At 36.8% G+C, this 22,460-nt stretch overlaps 1 protein-coding gene and 1 long non-coding RNA gene across 4 annotated transcripts in view; one reads left to right on the top strand and one right to left on the bottom strand.

Moving 5' to 3' along the window:
• The window catches only part of Cnot2 (CCR4-NOT transcription complex, subunit 2), a 95,816-nt gene extending 82,372 nt beyond the window's left edge, over positions 1 to 13,444 (bottom strand). The window contains exon 1 of one of the 3 annotated variants that reach the window (XM_005374306.2): positions 13,194 to 13,444. In XM_005374306.2, the coding sequence (XP_005374363.1) occupies positions 13,194 to 13,198 (5 nt within the window). In that variant the 5' untranslated portion in view covers positions 13,199 to 13,444. The remainder of the gene's footprint in view (positions 1 to 13,193) is intronic. The other 2 variants (XM_005374307.2, XM_005374309.2) reach the window with 2 other exon arrangements.
• Positions 13,445 to 16,411: 2,967 nt separating this feature from the next.
• Positions 16,412 to 22,132, top strand: LOC102027807. The gene is made up of 2 exons (XR_001235312.1): positions 16,412 to 18,203; positions 21,223 to 22,132. It is a non-coding gene; the product is annotated as an uncharacterized LOC102027807 (long non-coding RNA).
• Positions 22,133 to 22,460: the final 328 nt, after the last annotated feature.

Raw genomic sequence — 22,460 nt, 5'->3', positions numbered from 1 at the left:
GCAAGAAAAAAAAGCAAGAAAACAGCAAAACCTTTGGAAAATACCTTCTGTACATTTAATGAATATTTGCCAGGCCCTGTGTGAGGTTTCAAATATACAGTGAATAAGACTGACTTAATCCTATTCATGATCTAGTGCTGGAATGAAAAGCAAAATTTTTAAAAGTTACCTAAAATACAGGTTAAGTATCTCTAACAGAAAAACCCAAAATCTGAAATGTTCTTAATTCTGAAATTTTTTTGAGCACCAATATGCCACTAAAAAAGGTCCAAATTTTGGAGAATTCTGACTTCAGATTTCTCAGATTAGTGATAAAACCTGTGAGGTCTATCTATGCAAATGTTCCAAAATGCAAACAACTCCAAATTCTTAACACTTCTGCTCCCAACCACTTTGGATCGAGGATATTTAACCTATAGATGCTACAGGAGGAACAGTCTACTTAAGGGGAAGGCTCCACTGACAGGTATTCTGTTATACTACAGGCTGTGCTAAATGCTATACATATTTACTCTTCCTCAATTATGAGGTAAGCACCATTACTATAATTCCTCTTACATGTGAGAATGTTAAAGCCTAAAAAGTAATTTTACAAAAAACACAACAATTACCTAAGCACTGGTGTTAACTCCAAAACTGATATATTTTGAAATCAATATACTTACAGAAATGTTTTCTAAATACTCAAATGTACAAAAACAATTCAACTAAATGTTCACACAGTGAACTCAGAAAAATATAAAATCAAAATAAATGTTCAATAAGAAATTATTAAATCATATGCACTTTGGCCATTAAGCATTTTGTTTTGTATGAAAACTCCAAAAAGTCTCATGATGCAAGCTTTGTTTCTGCTTTTGTTAATTCTCGTTAAAAATCAAAGAGTACATCCCAATTTTTCTACTATAAAAATAAAAACAGTGCTTGTCTCTGGATGCTTCCCCTTCATACTTTCCTCCATTTTTTCTTTTTTTTTTTTTTTTTGGTTTTTCTCCGGTACCGGGAACCGAACTCACGACCTTGCGCTTGCCAGGCAGGCGCTTTTGCTGCTGAGCTAAATCCCCAGCCCCCTTTCCTCCATTTTTTAAAATTTCCATATCACCCTATAATCAGGGAGAAAACCAAGAGTCTGCAGTATTTACATACAGACATACACAGGAAGTGACAAATGCTTGTCCCATGTAACAGTTTTTTTCCTAATCTTTACTTTCTACCTTTCCTGTAAAAAGTATGTTATTATTTTTTACCACATGTCTTCTTTAGCACATAACCTCTCATTTTATTTACAACATATAAAAAATTAAAAAAACTAATGCATAGTAGTAGTGCTTCCTTATCATCTCTAATATATACCTATACAAGATTCTAAAATTATAAAATAGGGAAGTTATAAAGAAACTATTTCTATTACAAGTTGTGTCCTTTTAAATTTTTTATTTACTTTGAGGATCTTGGGGATTGAACCTAGAGTTCCTCTACCACTGAGCTACATCCTCATGCCTTTTAAAATTTACTTTGAGACATGGTCTCACTAAATTGCTCAGACTGGCTTTGAGCTTGAGATTGTTTAGAAGCGCACCATCATACCCAGTTTAAATCTTCCCTTAAAAAAAAAATTCACCTCAGAATTCCTTGAGTTGTCCCAAGTACATAAAAATTTCTTAAACTCTCAATTTGAATACATTGTTAGAAATCAAATAAGTTGTTCTTTTTCTAAGACAACTGATATATCAGAAATAAAGAAACAAGCCAGTGCTGAGGATATAGCTCAGTGCCATAGCGCCTGCCTGGCAAGCACAAGGTCCTGAGTTTGATTCCTGGTACCAAAAAAAATGAAACAAACCATTTCTGAAATAACATTACAGCTGATAGATAAGCAAAAATGTCTTTATCTATATAGGGATGCAGACTATTCTGAAGAATGAATTCTCTAGTTACTTCTAGTAATTTTCCAACAATCAAAAAGCCTTTGATACTGAAAACTTCTCTAAAATGTGCTAAATTATCTTTTTGTTACAATAATAAACATAATGAATATAACTAAGTATGTGATGATTGAGCACATTGCTGGGCCTGACAGTCATTATTAAAACTATCAACATTATGAAGAGGTATTATCTGGACTAGGATCTGCTGGCTTCAAGTTTACTTCCTAAGTTTCACATAACAAATGTTTTGTAAAAATCATTTGCTTAGTTAATATGAAAAAATGCAGAAGCAACCTAAGGATGTGAGGTAAGAGAATTTCAGTTTCCAGAATTTTAGTATTTGTTTTTAGCAGAAAATACACTTTACTTGAAAGCAGCTTTTTATAACAGTACAAGTTTAAATAATCATCGAACCCAACAAAAGCCTAAAATAACTAGATTTTACAGGAATGACAGTAAAAATAATGTCTTTCCCTTCACTGCACATTTTCCACATTCATTATTTTCTGATTCACTTTCCTAACTTTGCTGCTGCTGTTGCTGCTTAATACTACTCTGCTTTCTTTGTGTGGTATATATTTTTCATGTCTCACAGGTTCAGTACTTAAAAGATGTTACAGATTTAAGGAAGGGAAAAAGCTATTCATCTATATTATAGACATAAAGAATACATAATAGGTTTGAGCTATGTTGTTGAAATTTTCAACCCTCTAGTTATAAACTACAAATGAAATTCATAAAGGTAAGTGTGATGTTTACAAAAAACACGATTAGCTAGCAATGATAAAGAAAGAATAGTTACAAAATGAGACTAAATCAAGGACTAGTCATGATCTTCACCCTCTGTGAACAAAAAACAGAGACAGATTTCCTGCCACATACTTACAAACAGGAAGTACTGAATTAAGATTTCAGTGTGCAAAAATACCCAACTACCATATTAGAGTGAACACAATGATTTTTGCCCACTTCAATAATCTCTCAACTCCCCTCTCTCAAAAATCCAGTAAGCCTGGCCAGACATGCACACATTTGTGAACCTGGCACTCTGGGAAGCTGAGGCAGGAGGATTACATGCTCCAGCCTAACCCAGGCAAATGAGTGACTTAGGAAGAACCTGTTGCAAAATTAAAAATAAAGTATGAGTTGGTGATATAGCTCAGTGTAAAGGCCCAGGGTTCAATGGCCAGTTCAATCCCAAAACAAACAAACGATAAGCACACATATTTAAAAAAATGCATAAAAGGCAAAGCATAGGAATATAGCAGCATCATAACAGGAAAAATGAATGTATCAATCACACGTTAGAAAAAAACTTCTTTTTCATTACAAGCACTAACAATCAGGCATCAGTACTGTAATGCTTTCAACATGCTTTATAGTTAACCAAACACTTCTGCTTTCATTATCTTAACTATTATCAGTAACACTGGGAGGCATAAATTATTTAAAAAACTGAGTCCCTTCAGCACTAATTGATTTGCTCAAGTACACAGATAATAAACCCATAAAGCCCAGACTAGAACCCATCTTCTGAATCCAACTATGGAATCTTTCCAAAATAATGTATTATTTCTCCATTAAAGAAAAGCCTATATTCAAAGATAAATAAATGGCCTAATTTTCTCTATTGTTAAAAAAGAAATGTCAGGTACTATTAAATATTTCCTCTGAACTTACAGAGTTTTGCAAATACTTGCTCAGCACACAGAAAAAGGGACTGCAACCCACATTGTTCAGAATCTACTATCCGGAGTTTTACAGGATCTTATTTAACTCATAAAATATACCTCAAAGAAAATATTTTATCCATTTTTAAAGAAAACTAAGGCAAAGAGAAGAAAACTGCAAATAAGACCACAGTATTCAGACTGTAAATGACAGACATGTATCTTCACTCCTAATCCACTAGGTTTATACCATTTAACAAAGAAATCACTAACTATCTCTTATGTGCTCTGCACTGCACTGCAAATAGAGCAATGCTGATTTGTTTATGTTACTGAAAATACAATGCTCCAAAGAAAGTCATCTAAACAAAATTCCTGGTAAGAAAAACATGTCTAGACTCCAAGAGCAAGGCTGTGTTCTTTTGGTTTACACTTGCAACTCTGATACAAGAAAGGCATAGTGCACTCAAATAAATTGTAGCTAGTTCTCCTACACCTCAGCAGCTGATCTTTAATGTGACAAGCTCCTCTCCAAAAACAAAGACCCCACAAAAACTCTTAAGTCCTTAGGTCAACTCTATGAGATAAATAAACATGGTTATTTATCCATATTTTTCAAATGAGAAAACTGAAACTGAGGGAAGATACATCAAACAGCTAATTAAAAGCAGAAGACTAGGGGCTGGGGATTTAGCTCAGCAGCACAATGCCTGCCTGGCAAGCACAAGGTTGTGAGTTCAATTCTTGGTACTGGAAAAAAAAAAAAAAGCAGACGACTAGCAGCCGGACGTGGTGGTGCATGCCTGCAGTCCCAGCACTCAGGAGGCTGAGGCAGGAGGATCATTGCAAGTTCCACACCAGCCTGGGCTACAAAGTGAGCTCAAGGCCAGCCTGAGCCTGAACTGCATAGTGAGACCCTGTCTCAAAAAGACAAAAACAAACTCGCGACCAGCCTGAACTACAAAGTGAGCTCAAGGCCAGCCTGAACTGCATAGTGAGACCCCGTCTCAAAAAGACAAAAACAAAAATAAATACATAAATAAATAAAAGCAGAAGACTAGCAATGCCAATTCAGGCTGGCTAGCTCTAGAGACTAGCAAAATCAGGTGAATTTTCCGCACAATATAACTGTCTTTAATAGCAAATGTTATCACCAGTTTCATCTTACTCATCTAAAAAATGAACTAAGTAGACAACCAAATCGCCACGGTAGATACATTAGCTTTAGCTATAATAAGATGCTATTAATGAACTCTACCAAATGATTTGTTCAAACTCTATTCATAGGGAATCAATTCTTTTTACTTAGAAATATTCACTAGGGTTTGTTTTTGCATGGCAGAATTAACACATTGGCAATCTAAAAATCAATGTGTAACTTATCTGCAGTATTTTGAGTAACACACATATATTATAAAGTACAATCTAAGTAACATAATATAGAGATCAGCTCCTGTGACTGACTTTATCACTAATTTAATGTTGGTATTAGCCTAATTCATCCATGTAATGTTAAATCTCGTATCTAGAAATTATAATAAATTGTAACATTCATATTTTGCCTGCTCCAAAATTTATGTAACAAATTCCAATCCACTGTCAAAACTGGTTTTTACGTCACTGGTTTACATGTATGTATCACAAACAAGTTATCCAGAAGATGCAAACTACAGATTTTAAAAGTTAAATAGTTCTTCATAAAAATCCCATTAATACAAAATGTTTAATTCATCTAATGGGAGACCAAAAAAAAAAAAAAATCCTTTAAAACTTTGAGAAGCTTAGTATAAGCCTGTATAGTAATTTCATTTGTAAATCAACTGCAGAATCTAAAATCTTCCCCCAAAGCACAAATCTTATCATCACCCTCACTATTTATTTATTTATTTATTTATTTATGGTTTTTCTCCAGTACCGGGAACCGAACTCACGACCTTGCGCTTGCCAGGCAGGCGCTTTTGCCGCTGAGCTAAATCCCCAGCCCCCACCCTCACTATTTAAAAGAAAAAAAGTCAATGGCTCCCAAGAACCAGTGTAAAAGATAAAGGTCTCTCACACCTTGGCTACTTCACTCCTTTAAGTAACTTCTCTGAGATCCAGGATTCCATAAAAAGCTTTACATGTTTATTCTACAAATCCAGCATATTCTCTGAAATACAATGCTGATTCCTATCCTCTTGCCTCGAAGTGAATTCCAAATCACCCTTCTGTACCCAGTTCAAGTATCACCTCTCTGAAACTAACTCACTAACTCCTTCAAATAAGGTTTCTTGTTTAGGCAAGTCTTCCTAAAACTGTAACACTAAAAATTCATAAGTTTTTAATATTTTAAGGAAACACAAATTGACAAATCTTTTTAATTTGTTCTCCTAAACAATTTTCCACTAATACAGACAGACCTCCAATTCCAAACAGATATAGAAAGCATGTTCAACACCTCTTAATGAAAAATAATCTTCCTTCCACACAAAATGTATTAAAGACTACAGGGTCCATAATATGATCAGTAGTTAACGACCAAGATTATGTCTTAATCATTTCTTCTTGTTAGTGTTTCATAGAAAGTAATAAACTTTACGAAGTTTCTTATCTTCAAACATGCAAGATTTGATCCTATCTCAAGGCCTTTTAGTTGGCCTGGAAAACCATTCACCCAGATAGCGGCATGGTTTTCTTTTTCAGTTTCTGCTCAAATAACACCACCATAGCGATCATCTCTCAACACCCTATTAAAAATAATCTCTCTTCTTCCCTTTAATTTCTTCATCACTTATAACAGTCTGAACTTATTCCTTTATTGTCTATCTCCTGGTCCACAATATTAGCTTGATGAAGATGGAAACTTGATCACCATCATACTTCCCGTATCTGTAACAATGTCTAACAGAGAACATTTAATTACTGAAGGATTTGGGCAAGGATATAGCTGAGTTGCACAGTGTCTGCCTGGCAAGTGCAAGATCTTCAGTTCGATTCTCAGGATCCAAAAAAGGAAAACAAAATTACTAAAGGATTTTGTTGAAAACATGCAGAAGTGAACAACCAACCACCAGAACCTAAAATTTAAACTAAAATAATTCATATCCAAAATACTACTCAAAAATTCTATAGAATTGTGCATCTGTACACACAAGAAAAAGTCTTCATTCTTCAAAAGTACAGAATTTTAAGGCTTGGAAGTGACTTCAGAGATCTATAGGTCCAGCAGTTTTCAAACTATACTCTGAAACACATTAAGTGTTTCATCATTTTGTGCTTCAAAAAAAAAAAAAAAAAAATCACTGAAGGACTGGACTGCAATTACATATCTGTATACATCTATTTTACTAAGTGCGACTCACACACACAAAAATGCATTATGTATCAAATTTACAAGCACTATGGAGACTGGTACCTCATCTGTTGGATTAACTGGTTTTGCTGTAGACCTCAAAGTTTAGGCTGACAAGTTTAAGGGTAGCCCTATAATTTCTAAGTGTGTAGTGATTAGGAAAGTTATAACTAATTTTTTTCTAATCTTATGCCAGACATACTCACAAAAATCATAAAACTACATCCCTAAGCCATATTCTGTGCACTACTAAACCATGGCAATGCTGAAGGAGTACCTGCTCAGCACGTGATCTCCTTACAGAGTAACTGTGCAATAAGAGAAGGTGTAAAATGTGGTGTCAGTATATGGTACCTATTTTGCTTTAAGACAGTATTAGAAGTCTTTCTCAATGCATGTTTATGATTTTTATTTTTTGTCTTTTTTTGAGACAAGGTCTCGCTGTGCTGTTCAGGCTGGCCTTGAGCTCACTTTGTAGTCCAGGCTGGTCTCGAACTTGCAATGATCCTCCTGCCTCAGCCTCCTGAGTGCTGGGATTACAGGCGTGCGCCACCACACCCTGTTTATGATTTTTAAAAATATACTGTCAGAGTCAAAGTTGAAACAAAATTTCCTACCTCTCTTTCAAGCTTCTCTATCAATTTAATACACTGAATCATCAAAAAAAATCACATAACAAAACACACCTTTCACTTAAATTGATAAACTGTAATTTTCTCTATGGAGGAATCCTAAAATAAATTAGAGTTTGAGTCTAGTCTGAGAATGAAAATGGCCTTCCTAATTCCCAACTTCTCATTTTTAAACTGATCAAAAGAGCCTAATTGTTCTATCTTTATAAATGTTAAAGTTAACATCAAAACAACAACCATACAAAACTGAATAATGTATGTAAAAGTGTTTTGCAAGCTGTAAAGCATTTTTAAAATATTAAACAACAAAGCTAAAACAGGTTTTTTGAATGCTATGGGAAACAATGAATAATATTATTTTGCTGGTCTATGAAGTAAAAGGAGAAAACTAAACACCAAATCTGTATGAATGCTAAGCATTATGATTTACAATGTAAAACGTAACACAAAAGCACATTCCTGCCAGGTATGACACAAAGCCAAATATTCCTCTCCCAAACACACTGTATTACATAATCAGTTATTACATTTTGTCCAGATGCTTATTCACAATGGAGCTATGTTTCTACATCTAAATGTAAGTGGAAAAACAGTGTGTCAATGTTTGAAGAAAAAAAGTCTACTCACTGTTATGGAAACTGCCAGTACATACTTTTATTTTACCATTCCTTGGCATAGTAAAAATTTACTAAGTGAGGATCTACTTTCACATAAGGCATTTCCATTCAGTAAAAGCAGAGAAAGATTGGCATCCTGAGTACTGGAACAAACTCTCTTTAAAACACACACACTGTATCTCTAGTAGTTCTTAGTCATTAAAAAGTCCCTGGGAAATACATGGGCAAGAAAAATATATGAAAAGATTTCTAAAACTATAATTCAATATTAGCATCTCTAGCAAATGCCATTCTAGTTGTCACTAACACTGTTCTGATTTCTACATCGCTGAAATAGATACAAAGTTGGCTCACAATCATTTATCCAAACCCTTAAAGGCCAGGTATTTCTCCAAATTAGATTTTAGAATGGTAACATTACATCTCCCCTCCAATGATCCAGGTGCACTTGCAGTCAAAATACATTTCTGTATCAAAATGTTGGACATTACAGTAAGAGGGATAATAATAAAAATATGGTTAAGAGGGATAATTCCTGTTGAAATTTTCCACCTCATTTAAAAGAAAAAAAAAAAAAAAAAAAGATCAGTTTTAGAGCTTTCTGGATTTGGGGCTTTTGATAAAAGATACACTAAACCACTTTATCTAATTTCCATAATTATGATGGTATTAAAACTAGAAAATTCCTACTCTGGACCAGGCAGCAGGAGGAAAAGGGTGATGGGGGGAACCCCACAGACTCTAACTTTAAAAACCCCAAACCTACAATAATAAGAGCTCATGGGCAAGTAGTAGAAAATATGTATTACCTTATAAATACAAATAAAAAAATCTCCAACTAGTGACACAGTAAGAAACACAGATCTAAACACTGCCAAAAGCAAAGCAGGGTATTAATTGCTCTATTACTAAAATTCCTCCATTAGTTCCATACTAACTCTACACAGTTCTCTAAGAAGCTAATTACCTATTTTCCCACAGGTAATTAAGAAACAAAACTATAATAAAGGATTCAAAAAGTGAAAGAGCACAGAACACCCTTCTCCCCATATTTTCAGTTTAACAATAACCCACAACCTCTGGACCAACTCTCCCCACATTTTCAAATTTGGTGCTTCTGATCTGTGGACTGGGAAGTAAATACACAGACTTGCACTGTGTCAAATGACAAGCAACATCTCTGTTTAAGGCATACTTATTGAGAACCTACAAAGTACTATGCAGTATAGAAGGCACTATGACTGTAAGTATACACAGAGCTTCCTCAGGTGCTCACAGCCCAGAAGTTGTTATGATGGGGGGTACTAATGGACATGAATTACAAAACAGTGTGACATGTTCAACAGTGGAATTCTGAGGAATAAAAAGTAACACAGCAGAGAGATTCTGGGTGTCAAGAAAAGTTTCATGAAGAAAGTGACACTACAGAAGAGTTTTGAGTAATAATTTTATCAAGCAGCACAAAAGTGATGAACAATTAAGATATAAGCCCTGACACATGAATGAGGAGAAAAAAATCAAGGTTAAGCAGCAAATATGTTCAAAACATCTATCTAGATGGACTCAGATCTTCAGTTTAAGCATATAAAAATTGTTTCTAGAAAAGAAAAAAAAAAACTTTTTTCTAGATAACTGTTTTATGTTTCTATATTACACACACCATGAGTTCTTACCAGAAATTTGCATTATGACATAAAGCAGTAATCCCCAAGTGGTATGCCAAGAGATGTGTATCTATATTTCAGAAAACAAGCTGCAAGAAAACAGTAAAAATTCTACTTCCAGGTCATGTCTACTAGTCATAATGAGTAACAGTATATAAATGAATAAATACCAGCATTACTTGTCATAAGACTTGAATTTTAAAACAGAAATCAAAAGGTGTCAAATAAAAATTAGAAAAGAAAAAATTATATATTATTTAAATTGAAAAAGGGTTCAGCTAATAGGGCCAAGATACAAACTACAAAACAATTTTTAAGAGTTAAAACCTTAATTCTCCTTATACTTCTTTTCAAACGCAAACTGTTTATTACAGAAATCAATTTTAGCACAGCACTTTCCAAAATATATAGTACTGTACATGTCCACAATGAAATTCAATTCCTTCAAGTATCACAGGTAAAAATCATCCTCGGTAACGAAGAGCAGTAGTCACCTGTGTCAACAACCAGAAAGGCTACTATCACAGCACTAGATCTCCTCATCAATACTGTATATAATCCCAAATACCACAGTATAACTCAGATTAATTCTGCCTCTAAAAATGCCCTATCTATCTGGTACCCTGGTTTCTTTTACCTCTTTATAAAATCTAGTGTTACAAAATCCACTAGCAGTATAGGCTAAAAAATAAAATCGTAAGTATTACCACTGCATCACTAATTGCATAAATTGTCCTCAAATTTCTACTTCAAGTAAGCATGTTCTCAGGAATTTGCTTTTAAAAGTGAATGGAAAAGTTAATTTTCTACATATAAAAATTTTAACTAAGATACTATTATTATTCAACATTGCTTTTAAAGAGCAAAAGATAAATTGTAAACTTGTAACGCTCTTGTAACACTCCATAATCTGGTCTTGTAACACTCCATAATCTCACATGTAAAGTACATGTTTTTATCTTCCTGCATTATCAGAAAATCTTATGAAACAAACCTGTCACTAAAAAGGTAAAAATAAAACTTCCCAAGGAGTGTGAAACATTTTGTAATCTTTCAAAGTACCAGTACTTTTAATATCAGATATCTCTTCTACTAAAGCGATAAAAACTGGAACAACCTGGTTAGAAGAACTTTTAATAAAATCTCCTAAATCTGAAGTCCTTAGCTTTGAACAAAAAAAAAAAATTTTCACGTTTTAACTATAAGCATCTCTGAAAAAAATCAAAAAGTATATTAAACATCCAAAATTAGAAAGTGAAAACAAAAATTAGTACTTCTAGGGCAGTATATCATTCTGAATTTTATCAGGTATTTCTCAAATGAAAAGGGTGTAAATCACTCACACATGTACTTTGACTTTTTTTCCCATGATACTAGTTTATGGTAAAGTATTAAAGAAACAGAAAAAATTTATGGACTGTATTTATTGTTTGGTTAAAACAACAGGCAATTCTCTTTTCTAGGATAAGATTATGCTACACTTAGAATGTACAGAAGATATCTCTATACACTGTATACTTAGAATGAAAGGATTCTGCCAACAAATGTCTAATTAACTTATTGATAGATAAAGCGCTGTGAAATAGTTTATTTCCTGTTTAAATACAAAGTATTCAAAGAAGTCCCTGGAATTCAAGTCTTTGGGAAAATTTTTTTTTAAATCAAATGAGAAGTTTGCAAAACCGAAAGACATGAATGGAGGGGAACATACAACCTTAATAATCTCGGTCCATTGAGAAACATTTCAATGTAACAAAATCTGAATGTAGCAATTTAAACGTTTGAATGTAGCTATTTAACCATTTCAGTCTACTGTTATTCTTAACCCTCTAAACCTGAGATAAAAGGTCCCCTCCAAAATTGCATGAGATGTAGTCACTGATGTTTAGGAAAGAACTGTTGTCAAATACAACATAAAGCTGGTAGGTAAACAGGTATGTTTAAATCTCTTTCCCACCCCCCACTACCTTCACTTACGCTGTTTTAAAAAGCAGATCAATAGTGACACTTAATGACACCTGAGCTATAAAAATTCCCAGTATCAAGCATGACAAGAAACATGTTCACTTTGGATACTAAATTCAAATATGGTTTCACTGATGAATTAACTCAGTACACTACTTCCTACTATTTTGTCAAGAATCTAAGGGTTCGTATCAGTGCTTAATTATTAGGAACTATCCAGACAATTAAGAAGAGTAGGATTCTTTAACGAAGAGTTTTGTGAAAATATGCTGAACGTAGTTTTCCGGATGTTGAAAAGTGAAGACGTCCCCTAGGATTCGAAGGAAGTTGATGTTTAAGTCTTTCCTACGACAGCTGTACCCGCCTGTAACACTTTTGTGGTGGTAACACTGTACCCACACGAACCAGAATAGATGCAAATGCTAAAAACCTTAGAAATGTTTTTACAAAAGAAAACTACAATTTGCTTTCACTAAGGCTCACAGTCACCAAGAACTAGAAGCTTTCTCCTGGACACAACCAAGAGTACCTAATTAAGAACCACGGGGGCCTCTTTTCATCCTACTCATTTCTTCCATAAAACTTCTAAGTTAGATAAGAGCAAAAGGTGGAGAGGCCCCACCGGAAGTAGAAACCTGGGGCTTGCAACTTCACAAACAGAGGCGTCTCGGGTTCCTCCGCCGCCCCAGGACCAAACGGACCGTCTCCACAACACTACAACACCCTCGGGCGCAGGAAGAGCAGCAGCATCACAGCTGCACTCCTTCTCCCCCCACCATGCATCACCCTCGGTATTCCTGGGCCTGGAGGATCCTGAGACCCGTTATCCACTTCAGTGTCCCCCATCTTTACACAAAAACAAAAACACACAAGTGGCAGATGATCTGCGTGCACTGAGAGACATGTGAAGAGCCGCAGCTGCCGGGAAGGTGGCAGAGCAGACTAAAGCGGGCCCGGACTCGGCTCCCGCCGCTACCGCCTTGTCTTCTACCCCAGGAAGCAGCGCGGCGGCAGTGGCTACTCCGCGCTGGCGGGAGCCCCAGGGAGAGGAGTCCGAGGACAGCCCAGCCGCCCGCGGACGGGACCGGGCCTGAGATCTAGAGCTGCCGCAGCCGCGGCCGGAGCACAGCGACGCTTTACGTCCACCCCCCATACACACCCCCTCCCTCCACCACCGCCACCCCCCTCCCCGCCCGCTCCGCTCTCCCTTTCTCGATTGGAGCCGAGACAAAAGCAACGGGAAGCGGTGGGCCGGGACGCTACCCGCGAACCCCGGGCGCGACCGGCCCGGGCCCGAGACATTCCCCTGCCTTGCGGGGACCCCGAATCCGCCGCCCCCGCCGCGCGCCCCGCTGCCAGACTTCCGAAAATTTGCCAAAAACTCACCGCATGAATTTTCTTGTCCCGCGGATCCAAGATGGCGACGTATCCACCGCGGAGGCTGCTGGGAGCAAGACCTTTACCCTCTGACCCCCGCCGTGACCCCCGTCGCTCTAGCTTCCCTTAAGGCGGCAGCGGAAGGTGGGAGCTGCGATGGCCCGCGGACACAGGGTAGGGGGTGAGTAGGCCGCTTCCGCGCTCGTGTAAGCCCGGAGGGAGACGCGCTTCAGTCTCCCACCACCCTCACCGCGGCTGCAGCGTCTCTTACCGATCCGCGGGGCGGCTGGTGGCCCGCTGAGGCTGTCCCCGCTACCGGGGCCTCTGCAGCCGAGGCCGTGCTGCTGCGCGCAAGCCCCGGGCCGCGGGTCCGAGGGGGGCCGCGGGGTCCAGGGGCGGGGAATGGTGAGGTAGCGTCGGTCCGCCCACCGGGGGCTCGCGGCGTGTGTTTGTGTTTGTGTGGGACACCCCGCCCCCGCACTTCCGCACGGAGCGGGTCCCCTCCTCGTCCCCACCTGGAGCAGCTCTGACCGTTGTCGCTTCCTCCCTCAGTTCCTGCGTCCGCCGGGCCGCGTCCGCGCTTCCACGGACCCGCAGCGCGGCACCCTCGCCCGCCGAGCAGTGAGTTCCCCTCCGCCGAGCCGTCCGTGCTGCTCGCTCCCCCTTGCTTCTATTTATTTACTTTAAGCTGCTGGTAGGCAGAACGGAGAGCAGGTTGAACGCAGTCCTGTGCGAACCGCCTTGAGCCGAATTACCTTTCCTGCACTGTGTGTCGCTCCCCCTCGCCCGATTTCCCCTCTGTGCCATCAGCCAGATCGGTTGAAATTATGACTGATGGGAACTTGAAGGAGTGAAGTCTCTGCTCTCTGCAAAAGTAGCTGTCACTAAAAGTGAAACCACACTTTTTTTCTTTGCAGTGATCTCCCCTTATTTTTGTGTGTATGTGTCTGTAAACTTCACTTTTTATAATCATGCTAGGTATTTCGGCAGGAAAGAAAGTCTCCGCCCGTGTGTCTTGGAATTGTGCAGTTTCATCACGTGAAAACTATTTTGTTTCTTTCATAGAATTTATTAACATAAGGTACAGTTGGTTCAAAGTAAATAAAGCTTCTGCTTTCCTTCATTTTCTTCTTATAAAAATCACTTTTTCTTCCATGAAGTCATTATAATCCAATTTAAATTTAACACTGAAAGCCAAAGGCAAGACAGTGAGTACAATGAGCTTACTCTGTAATAAAAGGTTTGTCACTTTTTTTTAATGCAAGGTACTTTGAACTGTTGGCAGATGTATAAATTTATTTAAATTCCACATGGTGCCTGTTTGGCCAGTAGGAATTATACCACATCGCTCTTCACTATTCATTTCATTAGAAATTCTCTTGCCCTGTGTTTTTACTTCAGGGTACTAAAACATTTGTCTTTTTCTTTCTCCTTTCCCTTCCCTCAACGGTTTCTGCCTTCCTGCCTTTTCTGATTTCTCTTCCTTCATATTAACCTCTGATGTAATGTGTTAAAAGATTGGCTCTCTCTACATGTATGTAATACATACAGTATGTGAATATATGCATACATAAAAACGTTACTGAGTCCTTTAGCCTACTATTAATAATTCGAAAGTATAATTATTAGTGATTTGGAGCCATAAGATAGAATAATAAAAGTAGGATACAGCTATATAAAATTGGTACTTACCATTTTAATCTGTTAGTTTGACTTATATGTAGGACTTTGTTCAGGCCAAAAGATGGACCTTATCCTTATTATCCCTGTGTTAACTTAAAAAGCACAAATTTTAAATAGCATGAAAATGAGAAAAATCACTTCTAGAGAGACATCCAGTTTAAGAATTTTATTACTTTTGAGTTTTCACTGGAAGAGATAGAACAACAAACATTTTCATAATAAATACATGAGGTAGGAGTAGAAAAAATACATTCATACTACTGCTTTCTTTTATTTTCTTTTACTGGAGAATATTCCCTACTGATTATGTATTTGTGTGCTTTTGAAATATGTGTTAAATTTTTTTGGTGCACCTCGCAGAAAAATGACTTAGATTGAAAAAATATATTAAGAGAAGAATGAGTTTGTATACTATTTACAGAAGACATAAAAATGTTAAATGGTATTATAAAAGTTTAGTAGTAAGCCCAACTTAGAGTGACAAACATTAGTGTTGTCTTCGGGAGTTATTTTAACAAGTGATTATTTCTTGATAATACTGGCAAAAGTTCAGAGACACAGGGCTTAAACTGCAGAGAGTAAGTTTCTGGAGTGCAGTTTGTCAAAATGTATCCAAAGCCTGAGCCTGTGCTTTTGTCCCAGCAGTTCCTCTTCTAGAAACTGTATCATAAGGAAATGAGGATGTAACAATGTAGCAAGAATAATCTTTACTGCATTGTTTACTGGTTAGATGAAGCAACATGCATGTACTATGAAGCATACTCAGCTATTAAGAATAATGTAGAAATCTGACCGAGATGATTTATGGTGATATACAGAAAGTTCTATGTTTTTTTTTTTTTTTTTGGTACCAGGAATCAAAAGGACCTTACCTTGCCAGGGAGGTGCTTGTGCCACTGAGCTATGTCCCCAGCCCCAAAACGTTTTAAATTGTAATTCTAATTTTAAAAAAATTTTAAACTTTTTTCCTTTTCTGCATTCCATAACTAAACATCAGTTCCTATATATTTTACCAAATATGCCTAGGATCCACCTTTCTCTGTCCATTAGAACAACTGTCCTCTCAATTGTAGCTTTATAATTCTCCACTTGAAGTTTTGAAAGGATTTTTAGAACTGTTTATCTTAGTCATGTTCTTGTCACCAGGACACAGTATCTTAAAAGAGGCAAGGTTTATTTTGGGTTTGAATGTCTTTTTTTTTTTTTTTTTTTTGTTTTTTTCTCCGGTACCGGGAACCCAACTCACGACCTTGCGCTTGCCAGGCAGGCGCTTTTGCCGCTGAGCTAAATCCCCAGCCCCGGCAAGGTTTATTTTGGCTCACAGTTTGTAGAGGTTTCAGTCCATATTTGCCTGGCTCTATGGCAAGGCAGCATGGCAGAGGAGGAACAGCTCATGGCCCGGTAGCAGGAAGCAGAGAGAAATCAAGGGCAGAAGAAAGGAGATACACCCTTTCAGGCCACACCCTCAGTGATCCCTGACCTCCAGTCAGGCTTTACCTCCCAACAGCACATTTGGCTATGTGTGTATCAGTGGACTGATCCAGTGATGAATACCATATCCCTGTGATCCAGTCACCTCCCCAAATCCCTAAAGCATGAGGCTTTAGGGGGACATTCTGATACAAAACATAACACTGGTCTTCCTGTATTGTTTTATCTGTGGTCTTTCACACTATCACCAGATACTGCTTTCTACTATGTAAGTCTTAGGAAGTTTACCCACTGTGTAAAATATTTGTAATGATGCCTGTCACCTACAGTGTAAAAATACGAACTCCTTTCCATGAGACAAAGTAATTTAATTAGAAAAAATATAACTAGAAAATAGTTACAGCAGCAACAGAAGTAGCAGTTAAATGCATGCTGAGCATTTAAAATATATTTTTATATTAACTTCTGAAACTTTAATATCTTCTTACAGGGTAGGAAATGCTAATAGATGTATATGTTTAGAGGCTGTGCTTTTACTAGTTTAGAAAAGGGAAGTTGAGTGTACCAGAGGCCAACTTCACCAAATGCTTGGTCATTTCATGTCAAATGACAAATAACGTGGGTCGATAAAAGGGACAGTTTCAGTGAAGGAAGTAACAAGCAAAACTAGATAGTTTGCTGGGATTGCCACACAAAGTACCATAGACTTGGAATTTAAATAAAAATTTCTTCAGTTCTAGAGGCTAGAAGTCAAATATGGCTACCTTTTTCCCGTGTCTTCACAGGGTTGTCTCTTTATGTCTATATGTGTCCTAACTCCTTATTTTTATTTATTTCTGTGGTACTGTGTAGTGAACCAAGGGCTTTCACACTGAACTATACCCAGTCCTGTCTTTGTTTTTGTATTTGTTTTGTTTTTTTATTTTTGAGACAGTCACTAAGTTGCATGCCCTCATCTAGAATTTTAAATCCTCCACCTTTCCCTTCTGTGCTGAGATTATAGGCATATGCCCCAATGGCTGGCTTCCTCAGTCCTTACGGGGACACTAGTCATTGGATTTAGGGTCACTTATGCAACTTTATTTTACCTTAATTAAATCTTTATAAGCCCGTGTCCAAATACAGTGACATTATGAGACATTGGAAATTAGGATTTCAACATAATGAATTTGGGAGGTGAGTGCATACTGAATTCAGTCACATCAGAGGTATAGGCAGAAATGAGTATGAGCCACTGACTGGAATCAGAATGGACTGATGGGATTTATGTAGATTAGGGTGTTAGGATTTTGAAATGTTTTAAATGCCAGGCTGAGGAATTCACATGATGGTTTTAAATAAATCATGCCTAATCCAGCCCATTCCCAGTGCTTAGTTAGTACCCTAGGAGGATGAAAAATCACATTAGACTAGTTTGTACTGCATCTCTACACTTTGTGTCATATCCATTCCTGTCACCTGACATGACTGTTCTTATCCTGTCAAAATAATTAGTTATATATCTTACAAATCATTTCATAATTAAAATGCCATGTATGTTTTTAATCATCTAAGTCAATTTAATACAATAAACTATTTCCCTATATCATGTAGAAGCAGCAACAAAACACTTATGCTCTGCTTTCTGAGGTACTGTGGACCCTCAAGTTCCGACCAGCCTCATGTAAAAACAACTTGGATTACAACCAGAATTTTAGGTTTAATTTACGACCAAAGTGTTGAATTACAAGTGGACCGCTGGCCGCTTGTGCAGTTGTAAACAAAGATTTGCGATGCCAGAAAAGTGTATATAAGTGTATGTAAGCATCAGTCTGAGTCCAGATACCTAATGTTTTTACCCTTCCAAACATTAACCACCTTCCATTTTATCCTCCTTCATGCCAGCCAAAGATGTCAATTTGATTGGTGAGTACAGTATGAAGTTGTTGTTTCTGGTAAACCGGGCATAGTTTATAACTTTTTTGGTGCCTGCAGTAGGAAAGTTATTGGTGTTTCTGATATATTATGCACATTATGCAACCCCTTTTTTAATTATGAAAAGGTTAAAATGAAAAGGGAAAAATAGTCTTGAGTTACAACCAGCCCTCGCAAAAGAATTGAGTTTGAAGTCCAGAGTCCACTATATTTCATTTTAGGTGAATATTTAAATACATGATTAAGATATTTTCTCTATCAGAATACCATATAATATATGAATTACAAATAACAAATTATAAGTTAACTTTCATTTTAAAAATAGTGAAATTACCTCCTCCTAGAAATTTATAACAGTAACTCAATTTAAAACTAATCGTCTAGTATATTTTTGCTGGCAATAAAAAATTGACATCTGTTAAAAAGGGAAACATAGGTTAAATATTAAAATAACAGAAATGAACACAACTTTTTCATATGTATTGCAAGTCAATACAAGACCTATCTGTGCCTCTTAAATTGTAATGACTAGCCAGGCATGGTAGCGCATGCCTGTAATTGCAACACTTGGAAAACTGAGGCAGGAAGATCGTTGTGAGTTCGAGGCCATCCTGGGCTACAGAGTGATCTCAAGGCCAGCCTGAATTGCATAGCAAGAACCTGTCTCAAAGAGACAAAAAAAAATTCTAACGATTAGTGGTGATGATTAAAATGCTAAATATTCACCTATTTTTTTAAAAAAACAACTTACCCTTGAAGTAAAAATACACTCATAAATGAAAATGAAATGAAATAATGATTAAGTATATGTAAGCCTAAGAAAATTGCTGATTTGAAAGAGGCAATCTAAAAATTATTTACTTTAAAAGATTTTTTTTAATACAATGAAGTACTCAGCCATAAAAGGTAATAAACTTGAGACATTATAGCTAAAAGGATGGACCTGGAGACCATACTCCTTAAGTGACATAACGTGGATATGTGTAAATATTTTATTGTCTCTGGTGTCAGAAACTGAAAGGGTAAAAACCAAAAGTATAATAGATACTGTGAAATAAATTGTTCAAAAGGGAAAGGGAAGGGGTGGGGGATATGAAAACAAAAGGCTAAAATGGAAGCAAAGTTTTGTAAATAAGGAGGGAAAGAGGTTGAAAGGTGGGGCGGGGAGTGGGAAAAAAAGAGGAACTAAGATACATCATGTACAGGTACAAGTTCCCTATGATGAATGTGCTCGTGTGTGTGTGTGTGTGTGTGTGTGTGTGTGTGTGTGTGTGTGTGTAAATTATACCAATAAACTTAATCAAAAATTGCAAACAAAAAAATCCTTTGCTTAGGTTTTATTTTATAATTTTTGCTCTGAGGAACTGTTTTTATGTTTAAAATTTTCACTTTGCATTTTTGGCTTTATATTTTATTTTTCATGATTTTATAAAATTTTTCATATTACAGATTTTTCATAGATGAAACAGCTCATCAAATTGTTTCCACAAAATTATGATACGTGCTTACTCTATTTTTTGTTGCTAATGCAGCACAGTTCATGAAAAAAAAGAAAACCTTAAACATTGAACATAGAACCTGCTCCAGGGTACAGTAAGTTAAACATGAGTGTGCAAACGTACAGCCGAATCAACATACTTCTGCATGCTTGCAAACATCACAACATGGGGAAAATGAATAGGAGAGACAATTCAGTTCTTAAAGGATTAAATGGGAACCTTAACATACTATATTTTTTCTAACAATGCTGGAAAACAAAAGTCCAAGTCTGGTACAGAAAATTACACACATTTGTTTAGTGCACGTCAGAAACAGCTTTTGGATCAAAAGTAAGTACTGTAACTTGGTTGAGCAATTTGTTTCAAAAAGGAATCTCCTGTTGATTATCTAGTTAAACATAAATAGGCTAGTTCTCAAAACCTGTATTGGAAATATACAGAGGATACATTTAAAAGTTTCATTTAAATAAAATAGTCATGATCACAAGACTGTGCAGTAAGAGCCAACTGTTTCACTAAGTTACCAAGATGCCTTAAGTTGTTTAAGAAAAGTCTGCAACAGGTTAAGGATACTAGCATTCAACTGTGAAATCATTGAAAATAAAGCTTTTAGCTTGCTTTCCCAGTCTATATAACAAATTCAGTGCAGTGAACCAAAATATGGATCATAGGCTTAGCTCTATACATATTTTTGGAAAATGCACAAAATCATGAAAGTATAATATCTAAAAAATTTTTTTAGGGCTAGGGATATAGCTCAGTGGCACAGTAGCTGCCTGGCAAGCACAGGTTCTAAGCTCAATTCCTGGTACCAAAAACAATTTTCTAAAGCCCAGAACATAATGTACTTTAACTGAAACATTGACCATTCTAAAATGAGTGTCTATGCCATCTTTTTGGGAGAAGGGGACATGTTCAATTGTTTCTATCCTTTTTAAGATCACTTGGTGAGTCTAAATCTTTCATGTATAGGTTGAACTTACTGTTAACTTTTAAAAGCACTATATATTGCATGAGGAGGCTTATTAAAACTTAGCCTCGGTATTTTGTGAAATCTCATAGTGATGACCACAGGAACATTATAAGACATACCCACTTCACTTTTCCTAAATTTGTATATTTTCTGTAGCTTTTTTAGAATTGTATTCCAGATGTGAATGTAAAAGCTATTAATACAGTGAGTTTTAAGAATAGAAAAATGCTTCTTTACCTTAATGTGAAGTTCTGTTCTGACTCAATATTCATTTGTCATTCAAGTGTAATTAAGTTTCAGTTATGTGCCGGGCATTATATTTTGTCTGTCAGAGATAGGAACACCAAACTTTTTCTCAGTTCTCATACATTACTAAACAACTCCTGACAACAGTTGTGTGGGATTATACCCCACATATGCCCAGCAATCAGTTCTCCAGCCTACACTAGTAATTCTGACCCTACACATGGCCCTGTGCTCAGGTGTAATTTGCTAGAGTGACTTACAGAACTATTTATGTTTATCCATTTTTATATAGGATATTGCCAAGGATACACATGAACAGCCAGATGGAAGAGGTATGTAAGAAAGGACATGGAAATTTCATGTCTTCTTCAGGTGTGCCGCCTCATAGGTGTCTCCGTGTGTTCAGTTACTGAGAAGCTCTCTGAATCCAGTTTCTTTAAGGTTTTTATGGAAACATCAAAGCATAAACATGATTGGTGACATCACTGACCATTGATCAGAGTAAGCGCCAAAGATTCAGCGGGGAGAGTCCTGAAAATTCCAACCCTCTAATCACGTGACTGGGTTCCCCCTGGCAGCCAGCTCCTAACCTGAATCTATAGAAGCCCACCAGGAGTGACCTCAGTAGAACATAAGATTTTTGAACAGGAAATTCTGGGAGATTTAGGAGCTCTGTACCAGAATCCAGAGACAAAAATCAACCATAAATATATCTATGTAGATTATTACCCATTGTGATTAACATATTGTCACTTAGTTCTCAGTGATGGGGTGTAGTATAATCATGTCATTCCCCAGTCTTGTTGTATGCCATGTGTATGAACCAGATCTTTTATAGTTCAACAAAGGGGGTATACATAATTTGTATGCCAGGCAGCTCTGAGCTGTTGGTGGTACATGCATGACTGTCCATTGAGCCGCATGACAGTCCCATCGAGCCGCATGACAGTCCCATCAGGTGGTACAAGCCACCCAGTGGGACAGTCATGCATGTACTGCTGCTGAGAACATGTTAAGCTTGTATGACATATTGACCTCAAATATGTGGTGAATTTCTGTTATTACTCATCATCTTTGGAATTTGTTAAGCACAGCAGTATTAAAGTGACCTAATGTTCTGAGCTGAACACTAAAGATGTTGCTACTCTCCATTGCTTCCATTGGTCACTATCTTGTGTATAATAAAGTATGTTCTAAAATAATTAAAAGTCCATTGAATGAATATGGAAGAATTACATGAGGAAAATTCTGATTCAACTGTTGTATTCTCATTGAACATTATATGCTCTTCCTTAGTTTTCAGTAATACAGGAACATCTTTTAAGAATTGCTGTGGATACGCAGTGTGATATGGAGTTAACACGTGCAAATATAAAACTAGGTATACACTTACGCTTTTAGCACTTTTTTAACTGTTAGACTTTCTTCTTGCAAAAATTAGGAAGAAAGTAAATATTTACAATGATAACAATTTAGATGTAACAGAGAATGTTGTTTTTCTGAGTTAAATCATGACTAGAAATTAAGACA

The sequence above is a fragment of the Chinchilla lanigera genome, unplaced genomic scaffold (assembly GCF_000276665.1).
Source record: "Chinchilla lanigera isolate Chin_1 unplaced genomic scaffold, ChiLan1.0 scaffold00004, whole genome shotgun sequence".
Lineage (NCBI taxonomy): Eukaryota > Metazoa > Chordata > Mammalia > Rodentia > Chinchillidae > Chinchilla > Chinchilla lanigera.
This window is presented reverse-complemented; position numbering and strand designations above follow the sequence as displayed.